Source organism: Perissodus microlepis, chromosome 23, assembly GCF_051167445.1.
Source record: "Perissodus microlepis isolate ML-2025 ecotype Zambia chromosome 23, ASM5116744v1, whole genome shotgun sequence".
Taxonomy (NCBI): domain Eukaryota; kingdom Metazoa; phylum Chordata; class Actinopteri; order Cichliformes; family Cichlidae; genus Perissodus; species Perissodus microlepis.
The window spans coordinates 20470603-20488380 of record NC_140482.1 but is presented as its reverse complement, the minus strand read 5'-3'; the positions used below and the strand labels follow the sequence as shown (position 1 = coordinate 20488380).

The window sequence follows — 17778 nt, the reverse complement described above, 5'->3', positions numbered from 1 at the left end:
AGGAGCAAAACAGCAATCATGTAACGGGAAACAAGAGGAGGAGGAAACAGAGGAGGAGGAGGAGGAGAGAGAAAAGAGAGAAATTAAGAAAGGGAAAGAAGGTAAGAAAACACAGCAATGGCTCTCCATGTTTATATACTCTAAGACATGGGTGGAGGAAGGAGGGACAGATGGAGGGAAAAGACTGGAAAAAACACCCTTTTATTGAAGGAGTAAAGCTTAAAGGAAGAACTTCAGACTATAAATGATAAAGATGGCGTCCTATTAGAGGTAACATGCAATAAGGGTGTCTTATCCATTTACTTCATCCACTTTAAACCACTTAGTGCAGATAGCTGGGGATAAAAGAGGGAGTGAAGGGGGCCGATATCTCCAAGCATTGTTTAGCATGCTTCTGAGCTCCAACATAATAAAACAAACTCTAAAAATGATCGGATTTCATGCGCGTCGGCTGGTGAGGAGGAGGAGGAGAGGAAAAAGGGGAGAGGAAGAAAGGTGAAGAGACATCGTATCATGCGAGTATCTGCAGGACTTTATTGTAGACAGGCGTGTTTCCATCTTTAACAGAAATATTCACAACAGGAAGTCACACAACCGTCGACAGAGAAAGTAACAAACACTTTCAGAGGCTTTTAACGGAGAAACACTGACTGTCCTCCAGCAGGAAATCACATAAATATCAATAATGCTCCGTTCAGGAATACAAATTCCCAGCATCCCTCGTGTTTCCTGGGTTTTTTTGTAAATGAAAACATTTCTTTTAAAGGGGGCTGAGTGAGAGTGGTTAGAATTTTGAGAAAAAAAACTTTAAGGTTAAAGATAAATGCGCCAAATAAATGGCAAAGAAATGTGGCTATTTCACAAGAAAATCACATGAACTGGTAAATTTACCAAGATAAGTGGGAAATTTGAGAGAAAAGTGACAGATTTCCAAGAAAAGTTACAAACATATACAAGATAAATGTGGAAAATGAATAAAATGGCAAATTTCAGAGGAAAAAGTAGCAAATTTACCACATAATGTGAATAATGTATGAGAACAACTCTGTATCTGCGCCTCTGTTTTTCAACTCTAAAAGTTTGAGTTTTTATTCTTCTCACTCAGACCCTTTTTTGATTTATCTACTTCCTTTAATTTATTTAGTTTATTTTTTTAGTTTTTTTTTTTATCTTCAGTGACCCTAATTTGCTGTCATGAACAGAGAATGATTGTTTCCATAGTAACAATGTGGGGTGAATTCATCCAAAAAAAAAATCTTAAGCAAATGAAGGAAAAGAAAAGCCTAGGTTTTTGTCTTTATAAAGTATAGAATCAGCGTTAGTTTACAGTAGCATTTGCCACAAAGTCAAGCCCAATGTTTCTACAGGCTAATCTTCTTTTTAAGGCTCTTGTAGCCTACTTTTGCTTCTGCAAGGCACTTTGCAACCCACCTCCACCCCAGCTCTACCTTTATCTGGTGTTCCTGACTTCAACCCTGATCATTTTTATTTATTTATTTATTTTTTAAAAACACACAGAGGCAAACGAAGTCCAGTTCTTTTACACAGGCAGAGATTGTTTTTGGAAGCGATAAAATGAGGATGGGTGAAGGAACTCTATGGCAGGTGTTTTGGTTACACAAATAAAGGAAAGGAAAGACAGTTGAGACAAGTAGACGGATGTTCAAACTGATGTTTAGACAGACAATACAAGAACACAGACCAACAAACACTCGACATAACCATTAAGAGGACTGAGTAGCAGTTGGGTAGCTCTCTTCTCCATGTAAGCGTCCTTCTTAGGTTTAAAAAGCATCAAAAGTTACCGATAAACTTTGAGAGGAATCTGCCGGTGAAGTGAGGTAACCAACTGAGTCTTAACTCATTCAAGCATCACCTTCGAGACAGCCTCCCGCTCGCCTTGTTATGCAGAGGAAGCAGGTGATGAGTTTTCAAACCACACATGGGCAAAACTGATTTTAGAGATTCAATAAAGTAAAACACTGAATCTGAGAAGCTGTGGATGTATTTCTCTAGAGCTGCGTAACATCAGCCATGTCTCCACATTTTAAAGTGGACATTTGTCCTTCTGAATTTTGAGAAAGTCAGAAATGTGCTTGTCTATGGTTCCTGTTTGTAATATACATGTAGAGGGGGGTACTAACAAGCATCACTGAGGCACCTTGGCACAAAAGAAAACTTTGACATGCACTGATGTGTGGACGCAGAAGGAAATGATATCCTAATCTTTGATATATCTCTTTTCTCTTACAGACGTGTGCCAACAAGGACTGAAAAATTAAACTGACCAAGTACCTCAAACGTCTGCCTGAGGCTGACTTCAACAGTGAGTCAGTCACCATAGACTGCCATGCTAAAATGTCCATCATTACAGCAAAAATAAACATGTTTATTGTCTCTGGAGAGACTGATACCAGATATCTCTCGGCTGGCCTGGGAACGCCTTGGTGTTCCCTCGGATAAGCTGGAGGAGGTGGCTGGGGAGAGGGAGGTCTGGGCTTCTCTGCTTAGGCTGCTGCCCCCGCGACCCGATAAAGCAGAAGAAGATGGATGGATGGATAAACATGTTTACAGCCTGGTTTCAGTCTCTTTAACCAACAACTGCATGCGGCTGAAGCTGGCTGCTTTGACGTGCAGACTTCACCTCCACAGTGTTTGTGCTGATGTTCTGACAGGACTCAACCAAATATTATGGAAGCTTGTTATCGCCCCTGAAAAAGCAATTTTCGTGAAATTTAAAAATATTTTTTTCTCACAAGCCTGAGCTCCACGCAGCCATTTCTTACTGCATGACAGACTCAAGACAGAGGTCATGGAGGCAGCAGTCTGAGCAGAGACGTCTGGACTTTCCTCACCAGGACGCTCTAGGCTGCAGGTCGATGATCGATTTTGTAATCGTATCACCAGACCTGCGACCATATGTTCTGGACACTCAGGTAAAGAGAGGGGCTGAGCTGTCAACTGATCACCACCTGGTGGTGAGTTGGATCAGGTGGCAGGGGGAGGACGCTGGACAGACCCGGTGCACCTAAACGCGTAGTGAGGGTGTGCTGGGAACGCCTAGCAGAGGCCCCAGTCCGCGAGATCTTCAACGCACACCTCCGGCAGAGCTTCAACAGCATTGCGAGGGAGACTGGGGACATTGAGTCTGAATGGACCATGTTCAGCATCTCCATTGCCAAAGCTGCTGCATTGAGCTGTGGCCGCAAGGTGGTTGGTGCCTGTCGTGGTGGTAATCCCCGAACCAAATGGTGGACACCAGAGGTGAAGGGAGCCACCAGGCTGAAGGAGGAGTCCTATCGGGCTTGGTTAGCCTGTGGGACTTCGGAGGCAGCTAACAGGTACCGACAGGTCGAGCGGAATGCGGCTCGGGCAGTGGCTGAAGCAAAAACTCGGGTGTGGGAGGAGTTGGGAGAGGACATGGAAAAAGACTTTCGGACTGCCTCGAAGAGATTCTGGCAAACTGTCAGGCGTCTTAGAAGGGGAAAGCGGTGCTCTACCTGCACTGTGTATAGTGCTGGCGGAGCGCTGCTGACGTCGACTGAGAAAATTGTCGGATGGTGGAAGAAATACTTCGAGGACCTCCCTTAATCCCACTGACACATCTTTCGAGGAGGAAGCAGATTCTGGGGATGACGGGGATGACCCGCCAATTTCTGGGGGGCGAGGTCACTGAGGCAGTTAAACAACTCCTTGGTGGCAGAGCCCCTGGTGTTGATGAGGTCCGCCCAGAGTTCCTGAAGGCTCTGGATGTTGCAGGGCTGTACTGGTTGACACGCCTCTACAATGTTGCGTGGAGATCAGGGGCAGTACCCCTGGACTGGCAGACCGGGGTGGTGGTCCCCATCTTTAAGAAGGGGGACCGGAGGGTGTGTTCCAACTACAGGGGGATCACACTCCTCAGCCTCCCTGGGAAAGTCTATGCCAGGGTGCTGGAAAGGAGAGTTTGTCCGCTAGTCGAACCTCGGATACAGGAGGAACAATGCGGTTTTCGTCCTGGTCGCGGAATACTGGACCAGCTCTTTATCCTCTCAAGGATACTTGAGGGTGCATGGAAGTTTGCGCAACCAGTCTACATGTGTTTTGTGGACTTGGAGAAGGTATTCGACCGTGTCCCTCGGGGTGTCCTGTGGGAGGTGCTGCGGGAGTATGGGGTGTCTGGCCCATTGCTACGGGCCATTCGATCCCTGTACAACCGTTGCAAGAGCTTGGTTCGCATTGCCGGCAATAAGTCGGACTCGTTCACGGTGGGTGATGGGCTCCGCCAGGGCTGCCCTTTGTCACTGATTCTGTTCAGAATTTTTATGGACAGGATTTCTAGGCACAGCCAAATGGCGGAGGGGTTTCATTTCGGTGGCCTCAGAATCTCATCTCTGCTCTTTGCGGATGATGTGGTTCTGTTGGCTTCATCGGGTGACGGGCTCCAGCTCGCACTGGAACGGGTCGCAGCCGAGTGTGAAGCAGCGGGAATGAGGATCAGCACCTCCAAATCTGAGGCCATGGTTCTCAGCCGGAAAAGTGTGGAGTGCCCACTCTGGGTCGGGGATGAGTTCCTGCCCCAAGTGGAAGAGTTCAAGTATTTCGGGGTCTTGTTCGCGAGTGATGGGAGAAGGGAGCCGGAGATCGACAGACGGATTGGTGCTGCGGCCGCAGTGATGCGGACGCTGCACCGGTCCGTCATGGTGAAGAGGGAGCTGAGTGTAAAAGCGAAGCTCTCAATTTACCGGTCGATCTACGTCCCTACCCTCACCTATGGCCACGAGCTGTGGGTAGTGACCGAAAGAACGAGATCGCAGATACAAGCGGCGGAAATGAGCTTCCTCCGAAGGGTGGCTGGCCTCTCCCTTAGAGACAGGGTGAGAAGCTCAGCCATCTGGGAGGGGCTCAGAGTAGAGCCGCTGCTCCTCCACATCGAAAGGAGCCAGCTGAGGTGGTTCGGGCATCTAACAAGGATGCCTCCTGGGCGCCTCCTGGGTGAGGTGTTCCGGGCATGTCCCACTGGGAGGAGGCCCCGGGGCAGACCCAGGACACGCTGGATAGATTATATCTCTCGGCTGGCCTGGGAACGCCTTGGTGTTCCCTCGGATAAGTTGGAGGAGGTGGCTGGGGAGAGGGAGGTCTGGGCTTCTCTGCTTAGGCTGCTGCCCCCGCGACCTGGCCACGGATAAAGCAGAAGAAGATGGATGGATGGATGGATGGATGGATGGATAAACATGTTTACAGCCTGGTTTCAGTCTCTTTAACCAACAACTGCATGCGGCTGAAACTGGCTGCTTTGACGTGCAGACTTCACCTCCACTAGTCTGAAATGGAGCCGCTGAGAGTGTTTGTGCTGATGTTCTGACAGGACTCAACCAAATATTATGGAAGCTTGTTATCGCCCCTGAAAAAGCAATTTTCGTGAAATTTAAAAATATTTTTTTCTCACAAGCCTGAGCTCCACGCAGCCATTTCTTACTGCATGACATAGTCAAGACAGAGGTCATGGAGGCAGCAGTCTGAGCAGAGACGTCTGGACTTTCCTCACCCTGACCACGTCATCCACCTCATCCAGGAGGGGAAACTGAGTCGCTCCCAAGCCATCTGAGAGACATAATCCCTCCAGCAAATCATGTAAGTGCCTCGGGGCCTCCTCCTGATAGGACATGCCTGGAATACCTCTCAAATGACCAAGTTCTCGACAAGAAATTTTGACTTGTATTACAAAATACTATCAAAAATATATTTTAAAAAAATAGTTTTTTTTCAGTGTGAAAATAAGCCTCCATAAAATATATTATCTTCTAGTTTAAAAAAGAAAAAGTAAGACACTGCTCCCTTATTTCCCACAGCAGACGGATCCACATATTTGAAGTGGGACAGAAGTAACCACTAACACACCATTTAAACACCTACTGTATTCCCATTGGTTAAAACTACATGGAGAACAGTTAAAGTCAGATTACCAAGTAGCACACTGATGAACTCCTGATCTTTTCATCCCTGCACAGAAGTTATTTATTTAGTAAAAGTTGTCTCTTTTTTGCCCAGGTGCGATTTGCAGCTGTGCATTTTTCCATTCGGCCACTGTGAGGGCATCCTACCTGCGCATGCAGTCGAGGGCCTGCGTGAAGACTTGCGGCGCCATGCCGTGCTCGTGCTGCAGGATCAGGCACTGCTCCAGCGTGATGGACATGGCGGTGCGGTCTTTGGCGCTCTTGCAGCTGGTGAAGCGAACGCCGTTCAGCCGCCGGCAGATCTGAGATGGTGAGACAAGCAGGGAGGAGAGGTGAGTCACCGCTGATGATTTCGTTTTTGACATCTTCAGAGAAAAGCAGCTGTAAAATTTATAATGCAGTAAAATCCTACTGGAGAATTAAAAGTTGCTAACAAAGCAGTCGGACATTCTGAGTAAAAGAGCGCAAATGTCACCTCCGCAGCCTGCCACAGGATGTCTACGTTCTTGTTTTTCCTGGCGTTGACATTCTGCCGGAGAAACCTGAGCAGTTCAGGAAGGCACGTCTGAGAGCGAGACCTCGGGAGGCCTGAAAGTAGATAAGAACAGAAAAAAGAAGGGTTAAAGCAGGAGTCGCGACACTAATGGTTTGTGGTGCAAGTCAGAAAGAAGGAAAAATGTGAAAACTGTGTACTCACAGTCCTCCGGCAGGACTTCTTTGAACTGCTCGTAGTACGAGTTCAGTCTGGAGAGACTCTCAGAGTTTATGTTCTCCTGCAGGGACGTGTCTCCAAACCTGAAAAACACACAAAACAATATTTTTTCCAATCTCAAACACCTGTGGTGGTAAATCCCGGACGTGCTCACTCACTTCTCGGCCAATGTCTGCTGCTCGTTGATTCCCACGTTGAAGTGCACCGGCTGCACCCGCAGCAGCATGCCGCTCTGGATCTCTCGGGGCAGGGCTTCGAACATGGGCCCCGGCAACGGGATGCGGACATTGAAGCCATCCCGGTTCCCTGTGATGATCGGCAGCATCTCGGGGGTGGAGGTGCCGGTTGCTTGGGTGACCTTAAAGGAGCAAAGGTACATGTATATGCAGCTTTAATACCTAGATGGAAATTGTGAACCAAGTGTGAAAAGCAAAATAAATACTCAATTAAAATTAACAGAGCCCGTCCAGCGAGGCTGCGAGTTTTTGAGCATGTCCTCAACTCTGCAGAGACCAAACCTCAGCTTCAGTATTAAACTGACTCAACTTTGATTGCAAGCTTAATCACAGAGGGATTTGTACTTCTGTATTAAAGATACGTCGTAACACCGAATTCTTCAGACTCCATAACCATACATTCACCTCCTCGTTTCCTCTTCCTTCTTGACTGACCAGTGACCATGAGTACCATTCACAGAGAGCTGAGTTAGACTCTGAGCTCCCTGGAAAGATTGTATCGATTGTCTAGCCCTTAAGCGCTTCTGCTTGGGTAAACCGAGGATGACCTGGAAAAGCTCACTGGGGGAACAGGATGTCTCAAATATAGAATGCTTAGCCCGATGCCACCACAACTGATGACGGATGGAGCTGCGATATGCATGCATCCAGACTTCCATCCACCTTTGCCTGCATACAAACTTAAATCGTTGAAGAAAACGTATTGATCACTTTTCCTACATTGTATTATCTCTCAGCAGGGATGCCACAGAGAGAGAATACAAAAATCTGCTTGTTTACGTTTAACACAAAACTTTTCATGTCTTTTTTAATGCAAAGCCAGGAAAACTACAATAAAAAGGTCAGTAAACACATCCTCATTCCGTTGAGTTCTGCATTACATTTACTCCAAGTCGTGTCTTCAGAGTGGGTCTAATCTATGTGACCGTTTCCACGTTTCATGCCAGCTCCACCCAAACCTCTGGCCTCCTAATATTATCCTCGTAGAGTGGCTCTACAGCCTGGAAAGACAGTTAGCATGCTGCTTTTCCTTTCTACCTTAAAGGTGACGTTGCGTAGATCCATTATGCCGATGCTCATGTCCTCCAGCATGGCGAGCTCCTCTCCTGCAGACACACACACTGGAAATCAGAGGCTCAGCCAGCTGTGTGCGATTAGAAAAAGCTTTGAGTGTGTTTGTACCGTAGGTGCTGAGCAGGGACTCAAACTGAGCAAGCAGGCCGATGGTGTAGAGCTGTCGCAGGAATCCGTTGTCACGGAGACAGTTCCTCAGCTTGATAATGAAGCCGCAGATGAGAGCGGTGAGCTGTAACACACACACACGCGCGCACACACACACAAACATGAACTCGAACAGCAGGTCAGACAAGAAAGAGTCAGTTTGTTGTTTTCCAAGCTCAGTTTTATAAACTTTTAAAGCAGCGGTCTGACACCATCATCAGCCACAGCTACTGCTGCAACTGCAAACTGCTTTGCAACCCCGATCCACCACAGCCTCCCACCAGGCAACCTGTGGCTTACAATCAAAAGTGGGAAGTTTTCCTCCTTTCCAGTACAGTGTTTTTCAACCATAAACCTGACCAAAAAAGCAATGAGGAAGCAAAACGACTCTATAGCTGTCTGTTTAACACAGTGATCATCACTACACACAAAGACATCCTGCAGTCTGAGCTCGGCATTAATCGCCTGTGTCTGTTGTCACTGATGCCTGCTGCTGCTGTGAATCTGTGCAGTTTAAATAAAGTAAAATTGAAAGTACTTTCACTGCAGATTCCTTGAAATATTAAACGACACATGATTTAAGCTGTAATTACCACAAAAATCTTACATTTAATTTACAATTCAGATCACACTTTCACTTTTAACACAGCCGACACTGACTGCAGTGTCGGTTTTTAAACCTGCATCATATTCTCGAATGCAAATCAACATATGGTTTCACATCAAGACACCACCGATTGGCTGCTTATCACATTATGTAAGTGGACTCATGCGGTTGGTTTCTGTGCATCCTTGTGCAGCTCAGTGTGTTGCAGCGCACGCTTTTGAGGACTGCACTGACAAGTTTTATGTAACTGATTTTCAGTTCACACTGCCAGAAGCTCACTTCAAACTGATCTGACTGAAGACGATCAGAAATGTTATACACCCAACAAACCCTGAATGGCTGAGGATCACTATTGAGTTTGCAGTTGTGTGCTCTTAAATATGCTCTTTAATGCATGGTTGAAACAGAGTCTGAAATTCTGCCTGCAGAGTCCCAAACTCAGGAAGATATTTTCATTTGATGAGTAAATATAACCCCCAGTATGTTAGACTGACCAGTGATTCTACGTTGGCCTTAGGTGCCTGTGATGGCGCCAATGATAGCTGGGATACGCTCCAGCCCCTCTGAGAACTGGATGAGCCATTAATGGCCCAGCACACTGTAGTAAAAACAAAACGACAGCCATCTCTACAACTAGGAAAGGAAAATAATAAATCCGACTGCCTACTGGGAGGCAACCCAATTACTTCTTTACTTAATGCTTGGATTAGAGTATAACTTGAAGTGTCTGAGTCCTGAAGCTGCTCATTTAAGAGCTGCAGGGATCCACCGCTGGGTAAATATAACTGATGTGAGTCAGACAAGAGGGTTTGCCAAAAACTACAATCGCAAAGAGCCTCTAAAAATACAGAAGGAAGGATCCACTGTGAGGACTACATCTGGCATCATATCCTCTTTATAACTGCAGTCTCAGGTGAGTGGGAGTGTGAAATCCTTACTTGCTGTGCTCCCTTTGCCTTTACTCTTTACTCAGACATTTAATAGTCATATGAATACCGTAAAGCCACAAAGTCATAGAGCTCTGAACTCCTTGCTTTTACAATATTTACACTTTTCTTGGCCTTTTCCTTCACTCTGAGTCACTCCAGGATAAACGCATCAGCTCAGACATACAGTCACTTGGATGATGTTTGCGTGCTGACCGTTTGGCAGAAGACAATGTCGCGGCGGTACTGCAGTGACACGTCCATGGCTATCGTCGGGGCGGTGTCCTGCATGAGCAGGAAGACCATAGACTTCTTGGCTTTGTCGCTCATCATGGCAACGCAGTCCGTGAGCGTGGTGAGGAGAGGGTACAGCGCCTCGCTCCACTCGCCTGCAACAAGTGCAAATAAACCATGAGAGACCAAACACAAATATGCCTTCAAACCAATAATTTCCACACCAAGTAGCAAAGATTGTGTTTTTCAGAGTCCACGTCTTGTTAAATTTGACAGAAACAGAAAAAAAAGACAAGAGGGACAACGGGGAAAGGAGAAGCACACTCACACACTGAAATCTTTTAGGGTGAAGCTCCTGGACTAGCCACAAATCCTGCTGGAAAGAACCTAAAAACACTTGCAGAGATCTGACAGAGCTGTTTGAGTCAGAAGCCTGCTGTCAGGCTTGTTCTTAAAAAATAGGAAACGAGCTGAGATAGTGTTACAGACCCCAGTCTCTATGTAAAGAAAAAGCTGCAATTCTAGAGCAGTCACAGCAGATTCTAAAACAGTGACACTGATTTGTGGGGGTTTTTGGACTGAGGACAGATTTAGGTATTAAAAATGACTGACCCAGACTGTAGCTTTTTTAAAAAAAAATTAAATAATGAGTTTTTGTAACTATTTCAGGGTTTGTTGGAGTTTACTCAGTCCAGACATTGGAATATCTCTGCCTGGACATCTTATCAAAATCATTCTGAGTCCTGGAAAAGTGAGTAGAGTGAGAGGAGCACATGTGGGGAGGCAGCTCTTACCTGGATACGCCTCCTCAGCACTGGGGCTTCCATCTGGAAGAGGGGTTGGAGGTGCGACATGCATGATTAGCAGCACTGTACGCCATAGAGGGCAGCAGAGACAACACAGAAGAAACACTGCAGGCCAGAGTCCAAACATCCTTATTCTCTAATGGCTCACGAGGAGGAACTCTTTTCTGTCTTATTTTATGAAAATCTAGTGTGTTTTGGGGGGAATTTGGACAGATGTTGGACCCTGGTCTGCTACAACATGTAGAAAATCTCAGATACAACAGCTACATTGCTACAGTACTGCTGCAACACTGTGCACATAAAGACACGCAGACCACACATAAAACACTGAACGCTTTTTAAAGACGAGTCATTTAAAAGTATTTTCTCAAAGAATAAAGTTGGCTGATGAGGTGAAGGAAAAATCTGCTTATGAATCCTCCAACTTCTTAAAAGTAAGCAGTGACCTGAGCTGAAAATAGATGTGGAGGGATGACTCAAGAAGAAGAAGAAGAAGAAGAAGAAGAAGAAGAAGAGAAAAAACAGGAAAAAAACAAAACCTACAGGTTTCCTGTTCGGGGCTGGGAGGCCGTGCAGAGGAGAGGGCAAGCTGAGAGGAAGAGGATTGTGGTGGAGATGATGATGATGGTGGAGGCGGTTCTAATAGTGATGATGATGACGATGGTGGTAAGGATGGAGATTCCTCTGACGTACTTTCTGGGTTGATCCAGAAAGCTAAACACTTCCCACCATCGCCTTTTCACACCCACATAAAAAAAATCAAGGGGTCAGCAAACAAGTTTAGAACTTTAGTATAAAACAACGAGAATATTTCAATTTTCTTATTTAAATAAATAAAGAGAACGGGTGGGTGAAACTGACTTTTAATCCCAAGTGGTGATAACTTCACACCATATCTGTCTATGTTGGAAACAAACAACAGCAAAACTCTATTTCTCAGTATTTACTGTCTCTTTGTGGTATTTTTCTCTGAACTCTGCAGAGCTGCTGACATCTTATCGGTGACTTGCGAGAGGTTTAACCTGCACTGGGTTTAAAGCCAGACTCCAGGAATACTGTCTTACTCTGTGGGACAGGGAGAGCCGAGGGATATAAAAAACACTGTAGTCCCACAACTGGGACATCTGCTCACTCATAACTGCAGATCTCATGGCTCCTATAAACGAGGCAAACACTGGGCTCATGAGCTTCTGGCCTCTTCTTTAGAGTCTTTTTTAAAATATAATGATGTTTTTGCTGTAAATTGTGGTCCTGTGCAGTTTCTGATCCCTCACCTGTGCCGTCTGGTTTCACAACATAAAGGACCTCATAACTAAGAGATCCAAGCTGGTTTCAAAGTAATCCCATATTATTCTAGACTTTTTATACCAACTCCCACTCTTATGGCTCCCTAACTCACTAAAATGCAATCTTTTGACTTTGCTGTGCTTTTTTTAGTCCTCCAGTTTGCAGATTCCTATTAATGGTACCAAAAGCATGTTAGTAAAGACATTTACCAGCTCTTGAATCATATTGACACTGTTTTCCTCCAACAGTTTACCACCTCTGAGCCAGATTAACATGTGAGTAACACATGCATTCTCACACCCCCCGGACACAGTATAACACTGCAAGCATAAATTAAAGAGTGCTGATGAGAGGGCACACAAGTAAACTACAGCTAAAAGACTGTAAGAGTCTCTTACCTTTCTTACTGCTGCCACCCTGCTGGTCACTCTGGGCACTGCCCTGACTGCCGACGCTGGGTCTCCTCTCTTTCTGAAGCAGCTTGTCGACGCGCTGGATGATGCACTCCAGAGACTTATCCACATTTGACCACACCTTCTCCTGCGAGGACATGTTTACAACATTCAGCTGTTTCAGCTTCAATTTTAGAAAGTAACAAACCAATCAAAAGAGCGTCTTTTAGTAATGTGCTAAAAAAGGAAACGTGACACTTTGAAAATATTTATGTGCAAAAAAGGAGTAAAAAACGTGCACGTCTCACACCAATCCTAATTTCTTTGTATATATGCTATAAATGTTTGCTTGTATGAAGTTTCAATTAGAAACAGCGTTACAACTCTGAGCATGAAAGTCAATATTTGGTGTGACCACCTTTATTTTTCAGCAGTCTGAACTCTCTTAGGCAGCTTTCTTGTCATGTCTTTAAGTCGTCTTCAGGAATAGTTCTCCAGGCTTCTTGAAGGACATTCAAAGCTCTTGTTTAGATGTTTCTGCCTTTTGTTCTGTTCTCTGTCAACATGATCCCACACTGCTTCAATAATGTTGGGGTCTGGGCTCTGGGGAGGCCAATCCATGACTAATATTACTCCGCTGGTATTTTTTTTACTGCATTCCTTGTGTATTTGGGATCATTGTCATGCTGAAAAATGAAGCTGTTGTCAATCAGATGATTTCCAGGTGATATTTCTACGGTGGCCCTGAGAGGCCAAACAGACTGCAACTTAAGAAAACACCAGCAATAAGAAAAACGCTGCAAAGGCACACAAAACACAACGGAAATAGGAAAAAACAGATTTCCAAAGCACATTTCAGTGGAAATGTTCAGGTACAAGGACTGGACTGAAAAAGAGTAAAAAAAAAAAAAAAAGCAGCCAGCGTCCAAAGAAACACTTTGAAAGACCTTAAGAAAGCCTGGAAAAGTATTGCTTAAGTTCAGGACACAGTACTGTATTTACTGAAGAAATAAATTACAGCAGGGAATTATACTCAAGTCAGAGGAAGGAGAGGAGGAATTCAATCAGCGAAGATTCATGGATTTCATTACATGACCCTCGTCTCAGTACACAGAGGCAAAATGCACTCATGGCAGTAATGTCACTTCAAGTTCATTACATTTAAATAAACATATTTTGCGCATCATTTACAACTAAGCAGTGTCAGAGAAGCCACCATTTCTATGAAGACTGTGTGATGACTGCATAATTTCTTTCCTTTGTTATTTATATTTTGCACTTATCACATTTTTTGAGTATAACAGCAGAAAAAAAACAAAGTTTTTGTTTTTATATATCACTACTGTAGATAACAAGAACTTCAAATGACAAAGTGACAAGAACTTAAATAATAAGATGGAAACTGGCACTGTTAAAGGATAATCATTTAAATATTCTGATACATAGTTATGCATATATTTTCAATAACATGAGCTCAAAAGTTCACTTATAAGCATCCTGAAGCTTTAACCACCACTCACGTGTTTTTTCAGATACTGAGTTTTACTTATATAAGCTAACAGATGGCTAAAAATAAAAAAAGATTGAAAAATGAACCCAGAGCTTCTCCTTTTTGAGTTTCACCTGTTTTTTCTACTTTCAGTTGGAAACCTGTTAAAATTACAAACTGCGTGTCCTCTTCTGAAGATTGGTTGTCATCCAGCTTGGTACAGAGTGTAGTTAAGATCTTAAGCTGTATGCACAACGTGTGCCAAGAAGCTCATTTGTTCTCATGCGAAAATAAATAAATAAATGAATGAATCTGGAATCAAAAAACAGCCAAAAACTGCTGATGAACTCACCCACTCCTCTTCGTGCCAGTCCACATGCAGTGAAGACCGGCTGTTGCGACCGCTGTACTTTGCTGTCAGTGTGTCCTGGTCGTTGCGGAGCACTACTTGTTCGGACTCAGCTGAAGGAGACGCTTTGGAGGCGATGTACTCGGGCCGCGCTGCGTTCAGGGCCTGAATAGCTGAAGCTAGCAGCTTGCAGTCGCACACTGTCACCAGCTGACGGGTCTGAAAGGAAGAAGGTATGAATGAAATAAGAAGCGTCCCCACGTAAGGTCACATCACTTCCAAAAACTTTTTGTACCTTATCAGCCAGACTGGCGAGCGTCCACTCCAGTCCGCTGGCCGATCGGTCTTTGGCAGCTCGAGACAGCCTCTCTGCGTAGTAGCTGACCTGAGTCTTCAGCGTGTTGATGTGGGCGATGATCTCTTTGGCTCGGACAATGTCCTGGGGTATGTAGATGATGGACTGAGAGCTGGAGAGGGCGCTACTGTAGGGAACAAAGACACACAGACACGTCTGTATCCGAGCTGGGACTGAGGATACTCTACACTCACCAGCCACTTTATTAGGTGCTTTATTACTTTATTAGGTACATCTGTTCAACTGCTCATGGCAGCAATTTAGTGCATTTAGACATGGTCAAAACAACCTGCTGTAGTTCAAACTGAGCATCAGAATGGAGAAGAAAGGTGACTTAATTGACTTTAAATGGTTGTTTGGTCTGAGTATTTCACAAACTGCTGATCTACTAGGACTTTCTCAGACAACCACAACCATAAAGACCTCCTCACAGTCTAATGCTTCAAGCTGCCTTCAGCCTTCTGTTGCTACTCCTTCAAATCCCAGAAGACCATAAAGATCCAACTTTTGTCAGCTAAGAAATGGTAAATGGCCTGTATTTGTATAGCGCTTTTCTAGTCCCTAAGGACCCCAAAGCGCTTTACACAACCTGTCATCCACCCATTCACGCACACATTCACACACTGGTGATGGCAAGCTACATTGTAGCCACAGCCACCCTGGGGCGCACTGACAGAGGCGAGGCTGCCGGACACTGGCGCCACCGGGCCCTCTGACCACCACCAGTAGGCAACGGGTGAAGTGTCTTGCCCAAGGACACAACGACCGAGACTGTCGGAGCCGGGGCTTGAACCGGCAACCTTCCGATTACAAGGCGAACTCCCAACTCTTGAGCCACGATCGCCCCAGAACAGGAAACTAAGGCTATAACTTGTGAGTGGCAGTTCACTGGGTAAAAATGCTTTCAGAGGAGAATAGCCAGCCTGTTTCAAGGTGATAAGAAGGCAATGATAAGCCACCACTCATTACAACCAAGGTATGCAGAAGAGCAGCTCTGAATACAGCAGAAGAGCACACCAGGTCCCACTCCTGTCAGCTAAGAACAAGAAAACTGAGGCTACAATTCACACGGGCTCACCAAATCTGGACAACAGAGGACCGGAAAAATGTCACCCGATCTGATGAGCTTCAATTTGTGCTGTGACATTTGGTTGGTAGGGTGAGAATTTGTCATAAACAATATGACAGCATGGATCCATCCTGCTTCAGGTTGGATGACATCATCTCAAACTGGTTTCTTGAACATGAGGATGAGTTCACTGTACTGAAATGGGCTCCACAGTCACCAGATCTCAGTGCAACAGAGCACCATTGGGATTTGGTAGAACAGGAGATTCACATCATGGATGTGCAGCTGACAAATCTGCAGCAACTGTGTGATGCCATCATGCCAATATGGACCGAAAACTTTGAAGAATGTTTCCAGCACCTTGCTGAACTGTGCGATAAAGAATTAAGGCAGCTCTGAAGGTCCAACCTGGTACTGACAAGGTGCACCTAATAAAGTGGCCTGTAGGTGTATATTTTTGTAATGTTTCTGTCTTATGTCTGAAATATGCTTCAGCAGGAAATATACGCTGTAACTGGAAACAGAATACTATAGCAGGAAACGGTTTAGGTTTAAGAGGGGTTTCGGTTATGTCTTGAGTTAGAACGTAAACTTCCTGCAGAAGTCTAAATCAAGCTTCAGAGTAGGGCTGCACGATTTTGCATAAAATGAGAATCACAATTTTTTGGCTTAGAATTGAGATCACGATTCTCTCACGATTTTCTTTTCCAATATAAATATTTATTGCGCTTATTAACTGCACATCAACTTCGTAACAGTTGAGACTGAACATAAAAACAATAAATAAACATAAAAACAACAAATGTCTTACGTTTTGTCGTTGCCGCAAAATGTTGTACTGCTTGAAATTCCGTCTCCACCGTTGCTCGACACTGCGTGTATAGAGCAGGTAGTGCAACAATAGAAAAATAGTTGCGGGATGGCACTGTGTAGCGTTTGTCTAGGGTGTTGATCATTTTCCTGAATCCCTCGTTTTGCACAGTGTTGATGGGAGCCATATCTTTGGTCAGGTGATAAGTAATAGCCTCCGTAATTTCTTTGTGCCTGCGGAAGTTCGACGTGTATAGGGAAGCGCTGTATAAGGTTCCCGTTATTGATGTTTGGGTGGTTGACCGGGACGGATTTTCTCCTGTCACTTTCTCGTCATCCCTGACGTGCTCTCCGTTGTTTTTTCCCTGCCAATTTTAGCAGCCAGCTTCTGTATCACGTGGAATAAGGCTCCGCCCTTGTCATTTGTTGAGCAGGAAGAGTGAGCGCTTGTTTTCATGCAGATTACGTCCCGGATCAAAATGCGGTACAATCGTCGTCTTTTTTTTTTTTCTCCTTCTTTTTTTTAAAATCGTTGTCATTTGGAAATGAGATCGCACATAAGTATGAATTGAGATCGCGATTTTCTAACGATTAATCGTGCAGCCCTACTTCAGAGGGTCTGTTTCAAAAACGTAGTAAGAGACATTACCCACTATTCTTAACTTTAGTGTTTCACAGATGTACAAATATACAGTGTCTGCATGCACATGCCTGCTCTTAATGGACCGGAGAGACAACATGGAGCAGACTTCAATAAACGCCAGGGTCGGGGAACGATACCACTCGCTTCACAAATTCAGACCATCTCATGTAGAAGAATTTTAAAAATGTCTCTTTAATATTGTCAGGGTTTGACTTTTTAAGCACAGAAACATGTTTTTAATGGACTTTAAAATGATGACTGAATTTATAAAATGAGCAGTATTCAAACAACTTTGTGACAAACCTTGTGCTCGCTTTAAGACAACACACATTTTAGTTCTATATTAGTTAACACAACACTGTTAAGACTGATGCGCCACGTGCCGTTATTTCTTTGCATTAACATAATAAGCTATGCAAAACCCCATTCTTCCAGCTTAAAACTGAAAAAACATTGTTGTACAAATCTTAAGGATCTATGAAAGTGTGATTTTTTATTTTTGTATTTTTTTAGAAGTGTCAAATGAAAACAAGCAAAGCAGTGCAACGACTCACCATTCCTCCTCATATACGCTGATCGGAAAAGTAACAAAAACAAAATTAAGAGGAAGCCATAAAAAGGGAACTGCAGGATTAATGCAGAAATTGAAGAAACAAAGATGACAAAAAAAACAACTGTTTAAATACAAATCACAAGATGAATAAAG

General features: G+C 44.5%; 1 protein-coding gene across 15 annotated transcripts in view; it reads right to left on the bottom strand.

Annotated features, from left to right (window-relative positions):
* Positions 1-17778, bottom strand: part of LOC146361367 (inositol polyphosphate-4-phosphatase type I A-like) — an 86447-nt gene that overhangs the window by 15216 nt on the left and 53453 nt on the right. For 5 of the 15 annotated variants that reach the window (XM_084922108.1, XM_084922109.1, XM_084922106.1 and 2 more), the window contains 13 exons: positions 17627-17644; positions 14491-14677; positions 14199-14414; positions 12364-12505; positions 11222-11413; positions 10667-10699; positions 9855-10027; positions 8067-8190; positions 7923-7990; positions 6807-7006; positions 6634-6731; positions 6412-6524; positions 6084-6238 (listed from right to left, as the gene is read on the bottom strand). In XM_084922108.1, coding sequence (XP_084778234.1) covers positions 6084-6238; positions 6412-6524; positions 6634-6731; positions 6807-7006; positions 7923-7990; positions 8067-8190; positions 9855-10027; positions 10667-10699; positions 11222-11413; positions 12364-12505; positions 14199-14414; positions 14491-14677; positions 17627-17644 — 1719 coding nt within the window. Of the gene's footprint in view, positions 1-94; positions 452-6083; positions 6239-6411; positions 6525-6633; positions 6732-6806; positions 7007-7922; positions 7991-8066; positions 8191-9854; positions 10028-10666; positions 10700-11221; positions 11414-12363; positions 12506-14198; positions 14415-14490; positions 14678-17626; positions 17645-17778 lie in introns of those variants that run through there. The other 10 variants (XM_084922116.1, XM_084922118.1, XM_084922117.1 and 7 more) reach the window with 8 other exon arrangements.